This window comes from Bufo bufo, chromosome 3, assembly GCF_905171765.1.
Source record: "Bufo bufo chromosome 3, aBufBuf1.1, whole genome shotgun sequence".
Lineage (NCBI taxonomy): Eukaryota > Metazoa > Chordata > Amphibia > Anura > Bufonidae > Bufo > Bufo bufo.
Window position 1 is genome coordinate 569,777,934 of NC_053391.1, and position 19,914 is coordinate 569,797,847.

The following is a 19,914-nucleotide window of genomic DNA, read 5'->3' on the forward strand; positions in this document are numbered from 1 at the left end:
GGGGGAGCTGGTGCACCGCCGGGAGCACAAGCTACAGTTTTTTTTTAACCTCACATGCAACCACAGAATCTGAGGAGTTAAATGTGTGCGATCAACGTTATTGTCAATTGCACTTACATTAGTCCATGGTGCCTGCTGTTTAAAACAAAAGGCAGCCGGCGGCTATAGCAACCGCTGCTCTCATGAGCGGGCACCATCTTTAAATACTTGACCGCATATGTAAATTTACATTAGGCAGTCGGGAAGAGGTTACGTATCATGTAGATTAGTTATATATGCTGTTAGTGGGCCAAATACTTTAAGTCAAAAGGCTGCATGGTGGAATACAGAGTCCCTACAGATTTAAAGGTACTTTGTATGGTCTGACAGATGATTCAAGTGGAGAGTACCTTTTGTAAGGCTACATGTACACCAACAGGAAAAATGGCTGTGTGACGGCCCTTTAAAGGGGTTGTCTGGGTTCAGAGCTGACCCCGGACATATCCCCATTGTCACCCCTCCGGCCCCCTAGATATGAGCATCGGAGCATTTCATACTCCAATCCTTTCCCTTGCCCTGCGCTGTATCGCGCAGGGCAAGGGCTTTTTTCTTTACATTGGTACACTGCTAGGAGGAGGCTTCCACCCAGCAATGTTCCCAGTGACATCACTGGCTCTGATGGGTGGACTTTAGCGCAGTCCTAGCCATTTTATTCAGGCTAGGGTAGCACTTATTAGTGCCAGTGACGTCACCGGATCTCCAAAAAATGCCTTTGTCATGCACGATTCAGTACAGGGCAAAGGAGGGCATCGGAGCATGAAATGCTCATATGAGGGGAACTGAAGGGGGAAGATAGGGATATGTCCAGGTTCTAAGTAATGTTCTAAGCAATGGCCGTCACACAGTTATTTTTAAAACCATAAGTCTAAAGGACTAATTTACATGGCCGTTTTTTTTAATATGTCATATTTTTGGCCATTTTCACAGCCAGACAGACCCCATTATAATAAATGGGACTGTTTTTAGGACATGCACCTGTCTAACAGCTGTTAAATACGGGTAGAGTGTGATAAAAAAAAAGTCGTTCAGGGGTTAAAATGATATATACTGAGGGAACTGGGTGCCCATTACTTATACTAAGGGTATCATAGGGGCCATTCTTTGTACCGGGGGCACTATGCGGGACAGTAAACTTGAGGGCACTGCATGGGTTAGGATTCAATTTTTTTTTAAAGGGTTAAAACAGGTGGAAAATGGCCATTAAATATGGACAGATGGCCAGAAAATGGATGCACAATTGGTTGAAAAATGCCTGTAAAAACTGACTTGTGCATGTAGTCTAATACAACGCTCTCCATATATTTTCACATTAGATTCATACTGAATCTGACGAAGAAACCTCCACATTTCTATATGAAATTAGTGGCATTTTAATATAAAGTATATTTATTGAAATATCTTTCTTTTTTACTACTCACCGTGATTTCCAACAATACTAGCAATCCACTTGGCAGCTGAGCTGACACTCTCACTGTCTGCAACATCTAGAATTACTGTTTGTAGTCGACTTGATGCCTCTTTCTTCAGGTTCTCAGCCCCTTTCTCTGTTAGACATGACGCCAGCACTTTCATTCCACGTTGGTCCAGTTGCTTCGCCAGCACATTTCCAAATCCAGTGTCGCATCCAGTGATGAAGACATATTTATCTGTGAGATTTTCTAGGATCTGACTCTGTCTGTACCATCTGTACAGGAGAATAAGAGCTAACACCACCAGCAGGGGGAGCCACATGACAGGACCTTACCGCAGCCTAGGAAAAAATGCAAGTAAAATGATTTGTAAATAATATTATTTCACAAAGCAGGTGCCAGGGGCGTAGCTATAGTTGAAGCAGGGGAAGCAGCTGCTATGGGGCCCAATCTCAGAAGGGGCCCGTCTGGGAGGAGGAATGAAATATTGTTTTGTTAGCGGGCCCCCCAACCGTATTGTACAGTGACATTATATAAAGTGCCAGTATATACAGAATATACATGTAGGAAACGGACAGAGCAGCTTGACTAACTGCTGGAGTGAGGGTTTCACGGGAGCAGAGGTTGCTGGGTAGACCTGTTCAAAAATGTGTTGTGTGGCCCAGTCAGTTCTGGTTACTCCACTGAATATAAACACTTCTTTCCAGATATAAGGCTATTGTGGAAAAATGTAGTCTTGCAAGTAAGATTTTTTTTTTAACTACTGTATTATGGCCTTTCAACATTTATGTTTGGATATTTATTATTGTTTCGTTGATGTACTGTATGATACTTGTACAATGATCATAAAGCTGAATCTAATCTAATCTAAAATATACAATAATTTTAACATTTTTTGAATAGGTGCTTTGGGGCATTTTACAGATTCCAGGTAATCCATACTTTGTACTATCATGTGGAAGAAAAATTAAGTTAGTGCTTACCTGTCCCTTCGTCCACCAGTGGCGATATTGTACTAATCCAGACCTGAGTGTACAATAGTTTTGTAAATAGATTTATATTTTATATTGTAATGTTATGTGTTATTTATTATGTTTCTCGCTGTTTGTCTCAGCCTCAAATAAAGTCTTGAGATGCTAGACAGCTGATTTAACTGCATTAAAGGGGTTATCCGAGACTAAAAAATGTCCCCCATATGCCTCGCCCCTCACACTACTTACCTGGCTCCCAACTCCACTTCTGGTCCCCCCACTGCCACTGCTGCTTCTCCCCGTGCGCGGATAAAACATTCGGTGTCGGGGTTGAGCCACCAATGGCAGGTGATGACGGGGATGAGCCTCCATAGCATCACCCGCAATGGTAGGAAGGCTTGTCCCCATCACAGCCTGCCATTGGCTGCTCCCCCCAACACCGGATGTTTTCATCCACGCACGGGGAGAAGCAGCTGCCTCGATACCGTCCCTCCCCAGGTGTCACGGTCCCGCCTGTGACAGGGACTAAAAGATCGAGGAGACTGGCTGCACGTGATTGACAGCCTCTTGGATTTTACTTTTCTGTGTTGTTGCTGGGGATGACCACACCTCTTGTCTAAGGTGTAGCTTAAGTGGTCATTCCTTCTCCTCTATTTAGTTTGGCGTCACCCATCATGCTATGCGGTTGATAGCTCCTTGTTTCTGGAAGTCTTGGTGTTTGGTTCTCTTTGAGTTCCCGCTCGTCCGAATACTTCTGAAAGTTAAGTTGATCTTCTTTGTTGTTTGTTGTTTTCCCCTACCTGCTGATATTGGGCCTGAGGGGATCAGCTATTCCTTTCTCTTTTCTGTGTTGTTGCTGGGGATGACCACACCTCTTGTCTCAGGTGTAGCTTAACCCCTTTGGGACACAGCCTTATTTCACCTTAAAGAGGACTTTTCACTACAATAAAAAATCTAAACTAAACATACAGACATGGAGAGCGGCGCCCAGGGATCTCCCTGCACTTACTATTATCCCTGGGCGCTGCTCCGTTCTCCCGGTAAAGGCTCCGGTATCTTCATATGTTCGGCTCAACTGGGTGGAGCCTGCTGGCGTCTCCTTCTCCCAGGCTGTAGCACTGGCCAATCACAGCGCTCAGCTCATAGCCTGAGAGTTTTTTTTTTTATCAGGCTATGAGCTGAGCGCTGCGATTGGCCAGCACTCCAGCCTGGGAGAAGGAGACGCCGGCAGGTTCCACGCAGTTGAGCCGAACATATGCTTAGTTTAGATTTTTTATTGTAGTGAAAGGTCCTCTTTAAGGACCAGGCCATTTTTTGCAAATCTGACCAATGTCACTTTAAGTGGTGATAACTTTAAAACGCTTTGACTTATCCAGGCCATTCTGAGATTGTTTTTTCGTCACATATTGTACTTCATGACACTGCTAAAATGAAGTAAAAAATAATAATTTTTATTTATAAAAAAGTACAAAATTTACCAAAAATTTGTAAAAAATTGCAAATTTCCAAGTTTCAATTTCTCTACTTCTATAACACATAGTAATACCTCCAAAAATAGTTATTACTTTACATTCCCCATATGTCTACTTCATGTTTGGATCATTTTGGGAATGATATTTTATTTTTTGGGGATGTTACAAGGCTTAGAAGTTTAGAAGCAAATCTTTCAAAAACCCAATTTTTAGGGACCAGTTCAGGTCTGAAGTCACTTTGCGAGACTTACATGATAGAAACCACCCAAAAATGACCCCATTCTAGAAACGACACCCCTCAAGGTATTCAAAACTGATTTTACAAACTTTGTTAACCCTTTAGGTGTTCAACAAGAATTAATGGAAAATAGAGATACAATTTCAAAATTTCACTTTTTTGGCAGATTTTCCATTTTAATAATTTTTTTCCAGTTACAAAGCAAGGGTTAACAGCCAAACCAAACTCAATATTTAAGGCTCTGATTCTTTAGTTTACAGAAACACCCCATATGTGGTCGTACGGGCACACGGCAGGGCGCAGAAGGAAAGGAATGCCATATGGTTTTTGGAAGGCAGGTTTTGCTGGACTGTTTTTTTTTTACACCATGTCCCATTTGAAGCCCTCCTGATGCACCCCTAGAGTAGAAACTCCATAAAAGTGACCCCATCTAAGAAACTACACCCCTCAAGGTATTCAAAATAAATTCTCAAACATCATTAACCCTTTAGGTGTTCCACAAGAATTAATGGAAAATAGAAATACAATTTAAAAATTTCACTTTTTTGGCAGATTTTCCATTTTAATAGTTTTAATTATCTTAGGTAGGGTCTCATTTTTTGCGGAATGAGATGATGGTTTGATTGGCACTATTTTGGGGTGCATATGACTTTTTGATCGCTTGCTATTACACTTTTTGTGATGTAAGGTGACAAAAAATAGTTTATTTTGCACAGTTTTTATTTTTTATTCTTTACGGTTTTCCTCTGAGGGGTTAGGTCATGTGATATTTTTATAGAGCCGGTCGATACGGACGCATTTTATTTATGTAAGTTTTACACAATAACAGCTTTTTTAAAACAAAAAAAATGACGTTTTAGTGTCTCCATATTCTGAGCCATAGTTTTTTTTTTTTTGGGCGATTGTCTCAGGTAGGGGCTCATTTTGATGATGTGATGATGTGACGGTTAAATTGGTATTATTTTGGTGGGCAAACGCCTTTTTGATCGCTTGCTGCTGTACTTTTTGTGATGTAAGTTGACAAAAAAATGGTTTATTTAGCACATTTTTTTTATTTATTTTTTACGGTGTTTATCTGAGGGGTTAGATCATGTGATATGTTTATATAGCCGGTCGATATGGACGCGGCGATACCTAATATGTATACATTTTTTTTCCCCCTATGTCTTACCAAATTTTTTTTACTTTATTTGGGGAAAATGACGTTTTTGTTTATTTTTACTTGAAACTTTTAATTTTTGGGGGGGACAACTTTATTTTTTTCACTTTTTTTTCACTTTTTTATCATACTTTGGGACTTGAACTTTTGGGAGTCTAATCTCTTTACAATGCATTCCAATACTTCTGTATTGGAATGCATTGGCTGTATGAGTAATACAGTGAGTATTACTCATACAGCTTCCTGCCTGTGAGATCTAGGGGGCTGGATCTCACAGGCTCCTCACCGGAAGGCAGCGCGATGCCTTCCTTAGGCATCATGCTGCCTTCCATGCCATCGGGCCCCCCCCCCTACAGCCGCATGCGGACCCGATGGCACCGCCCGCCGCTGCCGCAACCGCAGATAAAAGCCGCAAACCGCAGGTCTGAATTGACCTGCGGTTTGCGGCGATCGCCGACACGGGGGGTCGCGGGACTCCACCCCGCGCATTTAGCCAAGGTGCCTGCTCAATGATTTGAGCAGGCACCTTGTTCCGATCACCGCCCGCCGGGCGGCGGTGATCGGAAATACACATGATGTAACGGTACCAGGACAACATGCCGTACCGGTACGTCATGTATCCTGAAGAGGTTAAGTGGTCATTCCTTCTTCTCTATTTAGTTTGGCCTCACCCATCATGCTATGCGGCTGATAGCGCCTTGTTTGTGAAAGTCCTAGTGTTGGTTCTCTCTGAGTTCCCGCTCATCCGCATACTTCTGAAAGTTAAGTTGATCTTCTTTGTTGTTTGTTGTTTTCCCCTACCTGCTGATATTGAGCCTGAGGGGACCAGCTATTCCTTTATCTGGGAAGGAATAGGCCATCCGTGTCTTGACACTATCTGCAGGGCCCTGTTAGGGTGAGATTGGGCTTAAGTTCCTGCGTATGAACATTCCTACCATCAAGGTCTGTTCATACTGATAGCAGTCACGGCTCGGCGTAGGGACTCACTAGGTGTGACCAGTTCCCTTTCCCTAGGTTCCAGGCCCATTACATTTTCCCTTCCCTTTGGTTGCAAAGTACTGATCAAGATCCAGGTACTGGAAGTCTGGGTTATTGGAGGAAAGCCACAGCTAAAGAAAGTACCTTTCCCACACCAGCCATATTTCCCAGGGAGTATTGCATGACCTATTTGATTCCCTACACCACTTCTGGCATTTTCCATAAGGAGAAACAGTACCACTTGAGTCCTAGATCAAAGGCATCTCCCCATGTCATCCAAACACACTGCTCTATATTCTACATGACAGTGGTGGTTATTATGTGGTGCTGCATCAATTTACAGTAGGTACCCAATGTATACTAATGCCTATCTGAGAAGGCATGCATGTTCCAAGGGGCCTTAGGGCTCATTCAGACGACCGTATGAAAGGGTCCTCATCCATCCTCATTCATTTTTATTGTGCAAAAAAAGATGCAGCCCCACAAAAAAGATAAACCATGTCCTATTCTTGTCTGCAATTGCGGCATTTTCTATCATACTGCCTGCCATGTAGAGTAGTAGTAGGAACCCACTCGTAGAGGAAACCTTGACGTGGTGAGTGGGCCTATACATTTTATTCAAAACACTAATGGCTCTTGTATAGTATGTAGATTATGACATTGTATACTACTAATTAAGCTGAGAAGTGTAAATTGTGCTGAGAAGCAATAACAGACAAATGCATGACATGTGGATGTGCCATTTTTTTTTCTATTTTCTTTAGAACACTAACATCCCTGTTAGCGAATCTACGATACGTAAAACACTAAACACTGCTGTCCAAAAAAAACATTGCTGCACGTTTACAGTTTGCACAAGAGCACCTGGATGTTCCACAGCAGTACTGGCAAAATATTCTGTGGACATATGAAACCAAAGTTGAGTTGTTTGGAAGACACACACAACACTATGTGTGGAGAAATAGGCACAGCGCACCAATATCAAAACCTCATCCCAACTGTGAAGTATGGTGGTGGGGGCATCATGGTTTGGGGCTGCTTTGCTGCGTCAGGGCCTGGACGGATGGCTATCATCGAAGGAAAAATGAATTCCCAAGTTTATCAAGACATTTTGCAGGAGAACTTAAGGCCATCTGTCCACCAGCTGAGGCTCAACAGAAGATGGGTGTTGCAGCTCTCTGCATTGAAACAACTGAATGCAATCGCAGACAAAACTGACTGAACTTGCTTGCAAAATGATGCGAGTTTCACTGAACGCATCTGGACCTAATCAATCACGCTCGTGTGAAAGAGGCCTTGCAGTTCCTGAGTTACTGCTGTCAGTGTTTGTGTCACAGATCTAGTAGTCAGATATAGTAATGCCCCCATTAGTGGGCCCCAGTAAGAGTAATGCCCCCATTAGTGAACCCCAGTTAGAGTAATGGGGCCCACATCCCCTGGGAACCGTCACTCGGGGCCGGCACACTGACTGTAGAGTGTTGTGTGAGAGTCCGGCAACTTTTGCTGGGCCTGGTAACGGAGACCGGGGGAGAGGGGAGGTGTCGGAATAGGAAAGGAGCGCAGCAGAAGAGCCAGGGACAGGAGGAGCGCAGGCCCGCGCTCGTCTCATTGTTATCTGGCCTGATCTGCTAGTGAGAGCAGCTCAGTCCCAGCGCGGCAGCCATGCTGTGGGGCGAGGATTTGCTGCTCTCCTTCAGCAGCGTCTTCGTGCTCCTGCTCCTGACCATCCGCAGCCCCCAGCTCTCCGCCTTCCAATCTATCCTGACCGGCGGCCTCGTCTTCTTCAGGTTTGAGCCGGTCCTGGAGTGCCGGCCGCTCACAGCTCGCCCGCCGCTCATTCACCGCCAGCTGTCAAGACCGTGAGCAAGCAAGTCAGACAGTCTGCACTGCAGTTTGAAATTAATCCTGTGCCTGGGTCTGAGAAAGGCTTGTACCCGGGCACAGGATTACAAACCCGGACTGTCCGGGTCAATCTCGTACAGGTGGCAACCCTGGGAAGAAGCTTCTTTCTCCCTACAGACTGGAGGCCCCCCAGCTTTGGACCTTCTGTGGAGCTGCCTAACTGAGTGGCCTTTGTGTCCCACTCCCCATACTGATCCACAAATCCCTGTAAAATAAGCTGTTCAGTCAGAACGGGAGGGAGGGGAACCGTCTGTCTGTCAAGAGAGGAGGTAAGTGCTTACTGTATGGTACCTGCTGTGTGTGTAGGAGACTGTATATATGATACTGTATATACAGTATGTGCTTGTTAGGGTGACCAGACATCCACCTTTAGGCTGGACAGTCCGGTTTTCCGGCTCCTGGTCCTCTGTCCAGTTCAATGCCTGGACGGACTCAGGGATGTCCTGGATGTCCTCTTTTTTCAGTAGCTCACGTTGAGGCAGTAGCATTGCACTTTCTAAGCGTGAGCTGAAGGCACAAACTGACAGACTGATAGGCTTGTCTCACCTTCAGTCAGTCACTAGAGCCGGCAAACATGTCACTCTGTGACTGACTGAGGGGGAGAGAAGCACTCCTGCCCTGAGAAGCTCACCATCAGGTCTTTAAGTACTTGTATTCTTCTTTGGCTTAGATGGATTGGGGGCATGGACTATAATCTCTGGCTTTTAGTGGTGAAGCAAGTGGCCACTCTAGTGCCTGCGTGTATGTCAGACTGTATATATGTGCCTGTATGTGTGTATATATATATATATATATATATATATACAGTTGATATAAAAAGTCTACACACCCCTGTTAAAATGTCATGTTTCTGTGATGCTAAAAAATGAGACAAAGATAAATCATTTCAGGACTTTTTTCACCTTTAAAGGGTTTCTGTCACCCCACAAAACTCTTTTTTTTTTTTTTGGATAGTTATATTCCTTATAGCGCGATATAGGAGAATACAATAGTCTTACTTACTTTCATGCGGCCGATTCTTTAGAAAACTAAGTTTTATAATATGCAAATCAGAGCTCTACCAGCAAGTAGGGCGTCTACTTGCTGGTAGCCGCAGCAGAAATCCGCCCCCTCCTCTTGTTGATTGACAGGGCCAGCCGTGATCTCCTCCTCCGGCCGGCCCTGTCAGTATTTCAAAAATCGCGCGCCTCTGGTCATTCGGCGCAGGCGCTCTGAGATGAGGAGGCTCGCACTCCCTCAGTGCGCCTGCGCCGATGACATCACCGAAAGAGAAGATGTCATCGGCGCAGGCGCACTGAGGGAGTGCTGAGGAGACGAGCCTCCTCATCTCAGAGCGCCTGCGCCGAATGACCAGAGGCGCGCGATTTTTGAAATACTGACAGGGCCGGCCGGAGGAGGAGATCACGGCTGGCCCTGTCAATTAACAAGAGGAGGGGGCGGATTTCTGCTGCGGCTACCAGCAAGTAGACGCCCTACTTGCTGGTAGAGCCCTGATTTGCATATTATAAAACTTCGTTTTCTAAAGAATCGGCCGCATGAAAGTAAGTAAGACTATTATATTCTCCTATATCGCGCTATAAGGAATATAACTATCCAAAAAAAAAATAATGAGTTTTGTGGGGTGACAGAAACCCTTTAATGTGACCTATAAACTGTACCACTCAATTGAAAAACAAACTGAAATCTTTTAGGTGGAGGGAAGAAAACAAAAAATAAATAAATAATGTGGTTGCATAAGTGTGCACACCCTCTTATAACTGGGGATGTAGCAGTGTTCAGAATTAAGCAATCACATTCAAAATCATGTTAAATAGGAGTCAGCATACACCTGCCATAATTTAAAGTGCCTCTGATTAACCCCAAATAAAGTTCCGCTGCTCTAGTTGGTCTTTCCTGAAATTTTCTTAGTTGCATCCCACAGCAAAAGCCATGGTCCACAGAGAGCTTCCAAAGCATCAGAGGGATCTCATTGTTAAAAGGTATCAGTCAGCAGAACGGTACAATTTTTTTTCCAAGGCATTAGATACAGTTGCAAGAAAAAGTATGTGAACCCTTTGGAATTATATGGATTTCTGCACAAATTGGTCATAAAATGTGATCTGATCTTCATCTAAGTCACAGCAATAGACAATCACAGTCTGCTTAAACTAATAACACACAAAAAATTAAATGTTACCATGTTATTATTGAACGCACCATGTAAACATTCAAAGTGCAGGTGGAAAAAGTATGTGAACCCCTAGACTAATGACATCTCCAAGAGCTAATTGGAGTGAGGTGTCAGTCCAATCAATGAGATGAGATTGGAGGTGTTGGTTACAGCTGCCCTGCCCTATAAAAAACACACACCAGTTCTGGTTTTGCTTTTCACAAGAAGCATTGCCTGATGTGAATGATGCCTCGCACAAAAGAGCTCTCAGAAGACCTACGATTAAGAATTGTTGACTTGCATAAAGCTGGAAAGGGTTATAAAAGTATCTCCACGGTAAGACAAATTGTCTATAAATGGAGAAAGTTCAGCACTGCTGCTACTCCCTCTAGGAGTGGCCGTCCTGTAAAAATGACTGCAAGAGCACAGCGCAGACTGCTCAATGAGGTAAAGAAGAATCCTAGAGTGTCAGCTAAAGACTTACAAAAGTCTCTGGCATATGCTAACATCCCTGTTAGCGAATCTACGATACGTAAAACACTAAACAAGAATACATTTCATGGGAGGAAACCACAGAGGAAGCCACTGCTGTCCAAAAAAAACATTGCTGCACGTTTACAGTTTGCACAAGAGCACCTGAATGTTCCACAGCAGCACTGGCAAAATATTCTGTGAACAGATGAAACCAAAGTTGAGTTGTTTGGAAGACACACACAACACTATGTGTGGAGAAATAGGCACAGCACACCAATATCAAAACCTCATCCCAACTGTGAAGTATGGTGGTGGGGGAATCATGGTTTGGGGCTGCTTTGCTGCGTCAGGGCCTGGACGGATTGCTATCATCGAAGGAAAAATGAATTCCCAAGTTTTTTCCAGACATTTTGCAGGAGAACTTAAGGCCATCTGTCCACCAGCTGAGGCTCAACAGAAGATGGGTGTTGCAACAGGACAAGGACCCAAAGCATAGAAGTAAATCAAGAACAGAATGGCTTAAACAGAAGAAAATACGCCTTCTGGAGTGGCCCAGTCAGAGTCCTGACCTCAACCCGATTGAGATTCTGTGGCATGACCTCAAGAAAGCGATTCACACCAGACATCCCAAGAATATTGCTGAACTGAAACAGTTCTGTAAAGAGGAATGGTCAAGAATTACTCATAGAAACATAGAAACATAGAATGTGTCGGCAGATAAGAACCATTTGGCCCATCTAGTCTGCCCAATATATCTGAATCCTATGAATAGTCCCTGGCCCTATCTTATATGAAGGATGGCCTTATGCCTATCCCATGCATGCTTAAACTCCTTCACTGTATTTGCAGCTACCACTTCTGCAGGAAGGCTATTCCATGCATCCACTACTCTCTCAGTAAAGTAATACTTCCTTATATTACTTTTAAACCTTTGCCCCTCTAATTTAAAACTGTGTCCTCTTGTGGTAGTTTTTCTTCTTTTAAATATGCTCTCCTCCTTTACCGAGTTGATTCCCTTTATGTATTTAAAAGTTTCTATCATATCCCCTCTGTCTCTTCTTTCTTCCAAGCTATACATATTAACCACCTCCGGACCGCCTAACGCAGGATTGCGTTCCGGAGGTGGCAGCGCTGCGCAGAGTCACGCATATACGCGTCATCTCGCTCAAAGCCGGCCCGCGCATGCGCATCGCGGGCCGGCAAAATTAAAAGAAGTATTTCGTCACCAGCCTGCCAGCAACGATCATTGGCTGGCAGGCTGGCGATTTTCAAAAAATCCAATCCAAAGTCATATAACAGATCATATTAGTAAATATGATCTGTTATATGGCTTGTCTGCTCCTGTGCTGGTCCTTTTCGTCGGTTGGATCCAGCACAGGAGCAGACTGAACTGTGAGTAGCACCAACACTACACCTTAGCCCCAGATCACCCACCTGCACCCCAATTAACCCTTTGATCACCCCTTTGATCGCCCCTGTCAATCACTAGTGAAAGGAAAAAAAGTGATCAGTGTAAACTGTCACTTTTTTTTTTTCACTGGTATTGGCTGTTAGGTTTTAGGGATAGTTTAGGCCCCTTGGTTAGGTAGTTAGCGTCAGTTAGCGCCCACCCCACCGCACCGCAGTCACTTTTATTCGCTGTTTAGCGTATCGCTAATCAGCATTTGTACTTTTATAGTATCTGTAAGTGATCAAAACTGATCACGGTCAGATCTATAATAGTATTAGTGTCACCTTAGCTCGCCCTCCACCCAAAACGCAGTGTTTGCCCGATCAGGCCTGATCGGTCGCCCACACGTGCGTTCACCCACGCCCGCCCCACCGCAATGACAAAAAATATATATTTTTTGATCACTGCACATTCATTTTACACGCACTGCGGCGATAAAAAAATCAGTTTTGATATTTTTTATCAACCGCAGCAGCCTCCGGTACTTCGCTAGCCTCCCCTTTGTAAGACAGGTTTGCTTTTTTTCTTGGGTAGTCTCAGGGAATACCCCTAAATTTAGTAGTCCAAAATGTCAAACAGGGGGTATTCTTCTGAAGAGGCCTACAGGATTCTGACCCAGTCGGATGAGGAGTGGGAACCCTCATCTGACGAATCTAGCGGGTCAGAATATGAACCTGTGGAAAGCAGTGGCTCTCTGACCCAAAGTTCGGACGAGGAGGTGGAGGTCCCTGGCAGCACCAGGCGTACCCGGCCCCATGTCGCTAGACCACAGGTTACGCAGGATCCGCTTCAAGAGCAGCAGAGTGGGGCTGTCGCTGCCGGATCACGTGGTGAGGCATACACCAGCAGCGCAGCCCTTCCTGGACCTAGTACCAGCACTGCCGTACAACATGGTGAAGTAGCGAGCACCAGAAGGGCAGTTGAAGCTGGTACGGTGGCACGTGCAATAGTTACCCCATCGCAGCCACCGCAAAGACGGGCCCGTAGAGCCCCTAGAGTCCCTGAGGTGCTGGCAAATCCTGATTGGCAGTCACCAACTTCAGCCGCACCAGTAGTTCCCCCTTTCACCGCCCAGTCTGGAGTTCGGGTTGAGACGGCTCAAATCGGTTCGGCCCTGGGATTTTTTGAGCTGTTCTTGACTGCGGAGCTCTTGGACTTAGTCGTGGCAGAGACCAACCAGTATGCCACACAATTTATAACCGCTAACCCGGGAAGCTATTATGCCCAGCCTTTCCGGTGGAAACCAGTCCAAGTTTCCGAACTTAAAATTTTTTTGGGCCTTCTCCTCAACATGGGCCTGACAAAAAAGCATGAATTGCGGTCATATTGGTCAACGCACCCAATTCATCACATGCCCATGTTCTCTGCTGCTATGTCCAGGACACGATTTGAGACCATCCTACGTTTTCTGCATTTTAGCGACTATACCACCTCCCGTCCCAGAGGCCACCCTGCTTTTGACCGGCTCCACAAAATTCGGCCCCTCATAGACCATTTCAACCTGAAATTTGCAGATTTGTATACCCCTGAGCAAAACATCTGCGTAGACGAGTCCCTAATACATTTTACCGGGCGCCTTGGCTTCAAACAATACATCCCAAGCAAGCGTGCCCGGTATGGGGTCAAATTGTATAAGCTCTGTGAAAGGGCCACAGGCTATACCCACAAATTTCGGATCTATGAGGGAAAAGATCAGACCCTGGAGCCGGTCGGTTGCCCTGACTACCTGGGGAGCAGTGGGAAGACAGTCTGGGACTTGGTGTCACCCTTATTCGGCAAGGGGTACCATCTTTATGTGGACAATTTCTACACAAGTGTGGCCCTCTTTAGGCATTTGTTTCTAGAACGGATTTGCGCCTGTGGCACCGCGCGAACTAGTCGCGTGGGCTTCCCCCAACGGCTTGTAACCACCCGTCTTGCAAGGGGGCAGAGGGCTGCCTTGTGTAACGAAGAACTGCTCGCGGTGAAATGGAGAGACAAGCGTGACGTTTACATGCTCTCCTCCATTCACGCAGACACGACAATCCAAATTGAGCGAGCAACCCGTGTCATTGAAAAGCCCCTCTGTGTCCACGACTATAATGCGCTCATGGGAGGGGTGGACTTCAATGACCAGATGTTGTCTCCGTATTTAGTTTCCCGCAGAACCAGACGCTGGTATAAGAAGGTGTCTGTATATTTAATTCAATTGGCGCTCTACAATAGTTTTGTTCTCTACAGTAAGGCTGGGAGAACAGGATCCTTCCTCAAATTCCAGGAAGAGATCATCGAGAACCTCCTTTACCCAGGAGGTTCCGTGGCCCCATCCACCAGTGTAGTTAGCCGTCTACACGAGCGACATTTCCCCAGTGTCGTTCCTGGTACCTCAACCCAACCGTCACCCCGAAAAAGATGTCGTGTCTGTAGCAGGAGTGGAATAAGGCGTGACACCCGCTATTTCTGTCCTGACTGTGCTGACCACCCTGCCCTATGCTATGGAGAGTGTTTCCGGAAGTACCACACACAGGTACACCTAGCATAGGGATCACATCTCACCAGGACAGGCACACAGGGCTATTAGGGCCCATTCACTCACAGCTGCTGCAAACCTCTCCTTTCACCTGGGATAAAGTGCATAACGTACTTCGCCACATCTTTGGGCGATTTGCGCTTTGCACATTGTCCCATGGGGAAGGAGAGGTTTGTTCTATAAAAGGTAAAAAAAACTAAACAAAAAAAAAAATACCGGTAAGTAAAAAAGTTAAATGTTCAGTTAAAAATGTTTAAAAAAAGTTTCTATGTTCTGTTCAACAGTTAATAAAGTTATTGCTTTGCGGCCTGGTTTTTTCTTTTTTGTTTTGTTTTTTTTACCTTTCAGGTGGACCAACCGATCGACTAGCTGCAGCACTGATGTGCATTCGGACAGAAGCATTGCGCTGCTGTCAGATTACACGCAAGTCGGTGTATGCGGCGCTGCAAGACGAGATTTCTCCTCTGCAGTAAAAGATACGTTTGCCGAGGCATATGAGCTGAGGAGGTGGCGGTGTTCATATACTTTGGCAAACACTTTGTATATATAGAAAAAAAAATCCCGGCAATGATTTATTCATCCACATCGATTGATGTGAATGGAGAAATCTGGTTTGCCAGGGCATACGAGCTGCAGTGGGTATGGATGTTGGGCGGAGCTCCTATGTCCTGGCAGACGCCTTTCCCCTCCTTTTTCTTTTTTTGGCAGAGATTTTTTCATCCACATTGATCGATGCGAATGAAGAAATCTGTGCCGTTCATTTTTTTCTTTCAGCCCAGAGGCTGAACGGAAAAAAAAAATCTCATTACCCGTATGCTCAATATAAGGAGAATAGCAGAAACTCCTAATGCTGGGCATACATGTAATGATTGCGGAGACCCTCAAATGCCAGGGCAGTACAAACACCCCACAAATAACACCATTTTGGAAAGAAGACACCCCAAGGTATTCGCTGAGGGGCATATTGAGTCCATGAAAGATTGAAATTTTTGTCCCAAGTTAGCGGAAAGGGAGACTTTGTGAGAACAAAATCAAAAAAATCTATTTCCGCTAACTTGCGCCAAAATTTTTTTTTTTCAATGAACTCGCCATGCCCCTCATTGAATACCTTGGGGTGTCTTCTTTCCAAAATGGGGTCACATGTGGGGTATTTATACTGCCCTGGCATTTTAGGGGCCCCAAAGCGTGAGAAGAAGTCTGGTATCCAAATGTCTAAAAATGCCCTCCTAAAAGGAATTTGGGCACCTTTGCCCACCTAGGCTGCAAAAAAGTGTCACACATGTGGTATCTCCGTATTCAGCAGAAGTTGGGGAATATGTTTTGGGGTGTCATTTTACATATACCCATGCTGGGTGAGATAAATATCTTGGTCAAATGCCAACTTTGTATAAAAAAAATGGGAAAAGTTGTCTTTTGCCAAGATATTTCTCTCACCCAGCATGGGTATATGTAAAATGACACCCCAAAACACATTCCCCACCTTCTCCTGAGTACGGAGATACCAGATGTGTGACACTTTTTTGCGGCCTAGGTGGGCAAAGGGGCCCACATTCCAAAGAGCACCTTTCGGATTTCACAGGTCATTTACCTACTTACCAGACATTAGGGCCCCTGGAAAATGCCAGGGCAGTATAACTACCCCACAAGTGACCCCATTTTGGAAAGAAGACACCCCAAGGTATTCCGTGAGGGGCATGGCAAGTTCCTAGAATTTTTTATTTTTTGTCACAATGATGATTTTTTTTTTTTTTTTTTTTTTCATACAAAGTCTCATATTCCACTAACTTGTGACAAAAAATAAAAATTTCCATGAACTCACTATGCCCATCAGCGAATACCTTGGGGTCTCTTCTTTCCAAAATGGGGTCACTTGTGGGGTAGTTATACTGCCCTGGCATTCTAGGGGCCCAAATGTGTGGTAAGGAGTTTGAAATCAAATTCTGTAAAAAATGACCAGTGAAATCCGAAAGGTGCTCTTTGGAATATGGGCCCCTTTGCCCACCTAGGCTGCAAAAAAGTGTCACACATCTGGTATCTCCGTACTCAGGAGAAGGTGGGGAATGTGTTTTGGGGTGTCATTTTACATATACCCATGCTGGGTGAGAGAAATATCTTGGCAAAAGACAACTTTTCCCATTTTTTTATACAAAGTTGGCATTTGACCAAGATATTTATCTCACCCAGCATGGGTATATGTAAAAAGACACCCCAAAACACATTCCTCAGCTTCTCCTGAGTACGGGGATACCAGATGTGTGACACTTTTTTGCAGCCTAGGTGGGCAAAGGGGCCCACATTCCAAAGAGCACCTTTTGGATTTCATAGGTCATTTTTTACTGAATTTGATTTCAAACTCCTTACCACACATTTGGGCCCCTAGAATGCCAGGGCAGTATAACTACCCCACAAGTGACCCCATTTTGGAAAGAAGAGACCCCAAGGTATTCGCTGATGGGCATAGTGAGTTCATGGAAGTTTTTATTATTTTTTGTCACAAGTTAGTGGAATATGAGACTTTGTATGAAAAAAAAAAAAAAATCATCATTTTCCACTAACTTGTGACAAAAAATAAAAAATTCTAGGAACTTGCCATGCCCCTCACGAAATACCTTGGGGTGTCTTCTTTCCAAAATGGGGTCACTTGTGGGGTAGTTATACTGCCCTGGCATTCTAGGGGCCCAAATGTGTGGTAAGGAGTTTGAAATCAAATTCTGAAAAAAATGACCTGTCAAATCCGAAAGGTGCTCTTTGGAATATGGGCCCCTTTGCCCACCTAGGCTGCAAAAAAGTGTCACACATCTGGTATCTCCGTACTCAGGAGAAGGTGGGGAATGTGTTTTGGGGTGTCATTTTACATATACCCATGCTGGGTGAGAGAAATATCTTGGCAAAAGACAACTTTTCCCATTTTTTTATACAAAGTTGGCATTTGACCAAGATATTTATCTCACCCAGCATGGGTATATGTAAAAAGACACCCCAAAACACATTCCTCAACTTCTCCTGAGTACGGGGATACCAGATGTGTGACACTTTTTTGCAGCCTAGGTGGGCAAAGGGGCCCACATTCCAAAGAGCACCTTTTGGATTTCATAGGTCATTTTTTACTGAATTTGATTTCAAACTCCTTACCACACATTTGGGCCCCTAGAATGCCAGGGCAGTATAACTACCCCACAAGTGACCCCATTTTGGAAAGAAGAGACCCCAAGGTATTCGCTGATGGGCATAGTGAGTTCATGGAAGTTTTTATTTTTTGTCACAAGTTAGTGGAATATGAGACTTTGTATGAAAAAAAAAAAAAAAAAAAAATCATCATTTTCCACTAACTTGTGACAAAAAATAAAAAATTCTAGGAACTCGCCATGCCCCTCACGGAATACCTTGGGGTGTCTTCTTTCCAAAATGGGGTCACTTGTGGGGTAGTTATACTGCCCTGGCATTCTAGGGGCCCAAATGTGTGGTAAGGAGTTTGAAATCAAATTCTTAAAAAAATGACCTGTCAAATCCGAAAGGTGCTCTTTGGAATATGGGCCCCTTTGCCCACCTAGGCTGCAAAAAAGTGTCACACATCTGGTATCTCCGTACTCAGGAGAAGGTGGGGAATGTGTTTTGGGGTGTCATTTTATATATACCCATGCTGGGTGAGATAAATATCTTGGTCAAATGCCAACTTTGTATAAAAAAATGGGAAAAGTTGTCTTTTGCCAAGATATTTCTCTCACCCAGCATGGGTATATATAAAATGACACCCCAAAACACATTCCCCACCTTCTCCTGAGTACGGAGATACCAGATGTGTGACACTTTTTTGCAGCCTAGGTGGGCAAAGGGGCCCATATTCCAAAGAGCACCTTTCGGATTTGACAGGTCATTTTTTTCAGAATTTGATTTCAAACTCCTTACCACACATTTGGGCCCCTAGAATGCCAGGGCAGTATAACTACCCCACAAGTGACCCCATTTTGGAAAGAAGAGACCCCAAGGTATTTCGTGATGGGCATAGTGAGTTCATAGAAGTTTTTATTTTTTGTCACAAGTTAGTGGAATATGAGACTTTGTAAGAAAAAAAAAAAAAAAACATCATTTTCCGCTAACTTGTGACAAAAAATAAAAAGTTCTATGAACTCACTATGCCCATCAGCGAATACCTTAGGGTGTGTACTTTCCGAAATGGGGTCATCATCAAGTGGAGAAAATATGGCACAACAGTTACATTACCAAGAACTGGATGTCCCTCAAAAATTGATGAAAAGACGAGAAGAAAACTGGTCTGGGAGGCTACCAAGAGGCCTACAGCAATATTAAAGGAGCTGCAGGAATATCTGGCAAGCACTGGCTGTGTGGTACATGGGACAACAATCTCCCGTATTCCTTATATGTCTGGGCTATGGGGTAGAGTGGCAAGATGAAAGCCTTTTCTTACGAAGAAAAACATCCAAGCCAGGCTACATTTTGCAAAAACACATCTGAAGTCTTCCAAAAGCTTGTGGGAAAAGGTGTTATGGTCTGATGAAACCAAGGTTGAACTTTTTGGCCATAATTCCAAAAGATATATTTGGCGCAAAAACAACATTGCACATCACCAAAAGAAAACCATAACCACAATAAAGCATGTGGTGGCAGCATCATGTTTTGGGGCTGTTTTTCTTCAGCTGGAACTGGGGCCTTAGTTAAGCTAGAGGAAATTATGAACAGTTCCAAATACCAGTCAATATTGGCAAAAAACCTTCAGGCTTCTGCTGGAAAGCTGAATATGAAGAGGAACTTCATCTTTCAGCATGACAACGACCCAAAGCATACATCCAAATCAACAAAGGAATGGCTTCACTAGAAGAAGATTAAAGTTTTGGAATGGCCCAGCCAGAGCCCAGACCTGAATCCGATTGAAAATCTGTGGGGTGATCTGAAGAGGGCTGTGCACAGGAGATGCCCTCGCAATCTGACAGATTTGGAGTGTTTTTGCAAAGAAGAGTGGGCAAATCTTGCAAGTCAAAATGTGCCATACCCAAAAAGACAGAGTGCTGTAATAAAATCAAAAGGTGCTTCAACAAAGTTTTAGTTTAAGGGTGTGCACACTTATGCAACCATATTATTTTATTTTTAGATTTTTTCTTCCCTCTATCTAAAAGATTTAAGTTTTTTCAATTGAGTTGTACAGTTT

The 19,914-nt window shown here is 44.2% G+C and overlaps 1 protein-coding gene across 1 annotated transcript in view; it reads right to left on the reverse strand.

The window, feature by feature from the left end:
* LOC120996037 (retinol dehydrogenase 7-like) overlaps positions 1-19,914 on the reverse strand; it is a 52,443-nt gene that overhangs the window by 20,652 nt on the left and 11,877 nt on the right. Inside the window, exon 2 of the mRNA XM_040425699.1 lies at positions 1,458-1,789. Within this exon, the coding sequence (XP_040281633.1) occupies positions 1,458-1,770 (313 nt within the window). The 5' untranslated portion in view covers positions 1,771-1,789. The remainder of the gene's footprint in view (positions 1-1,457; positions 1,790-19,914) is intronic.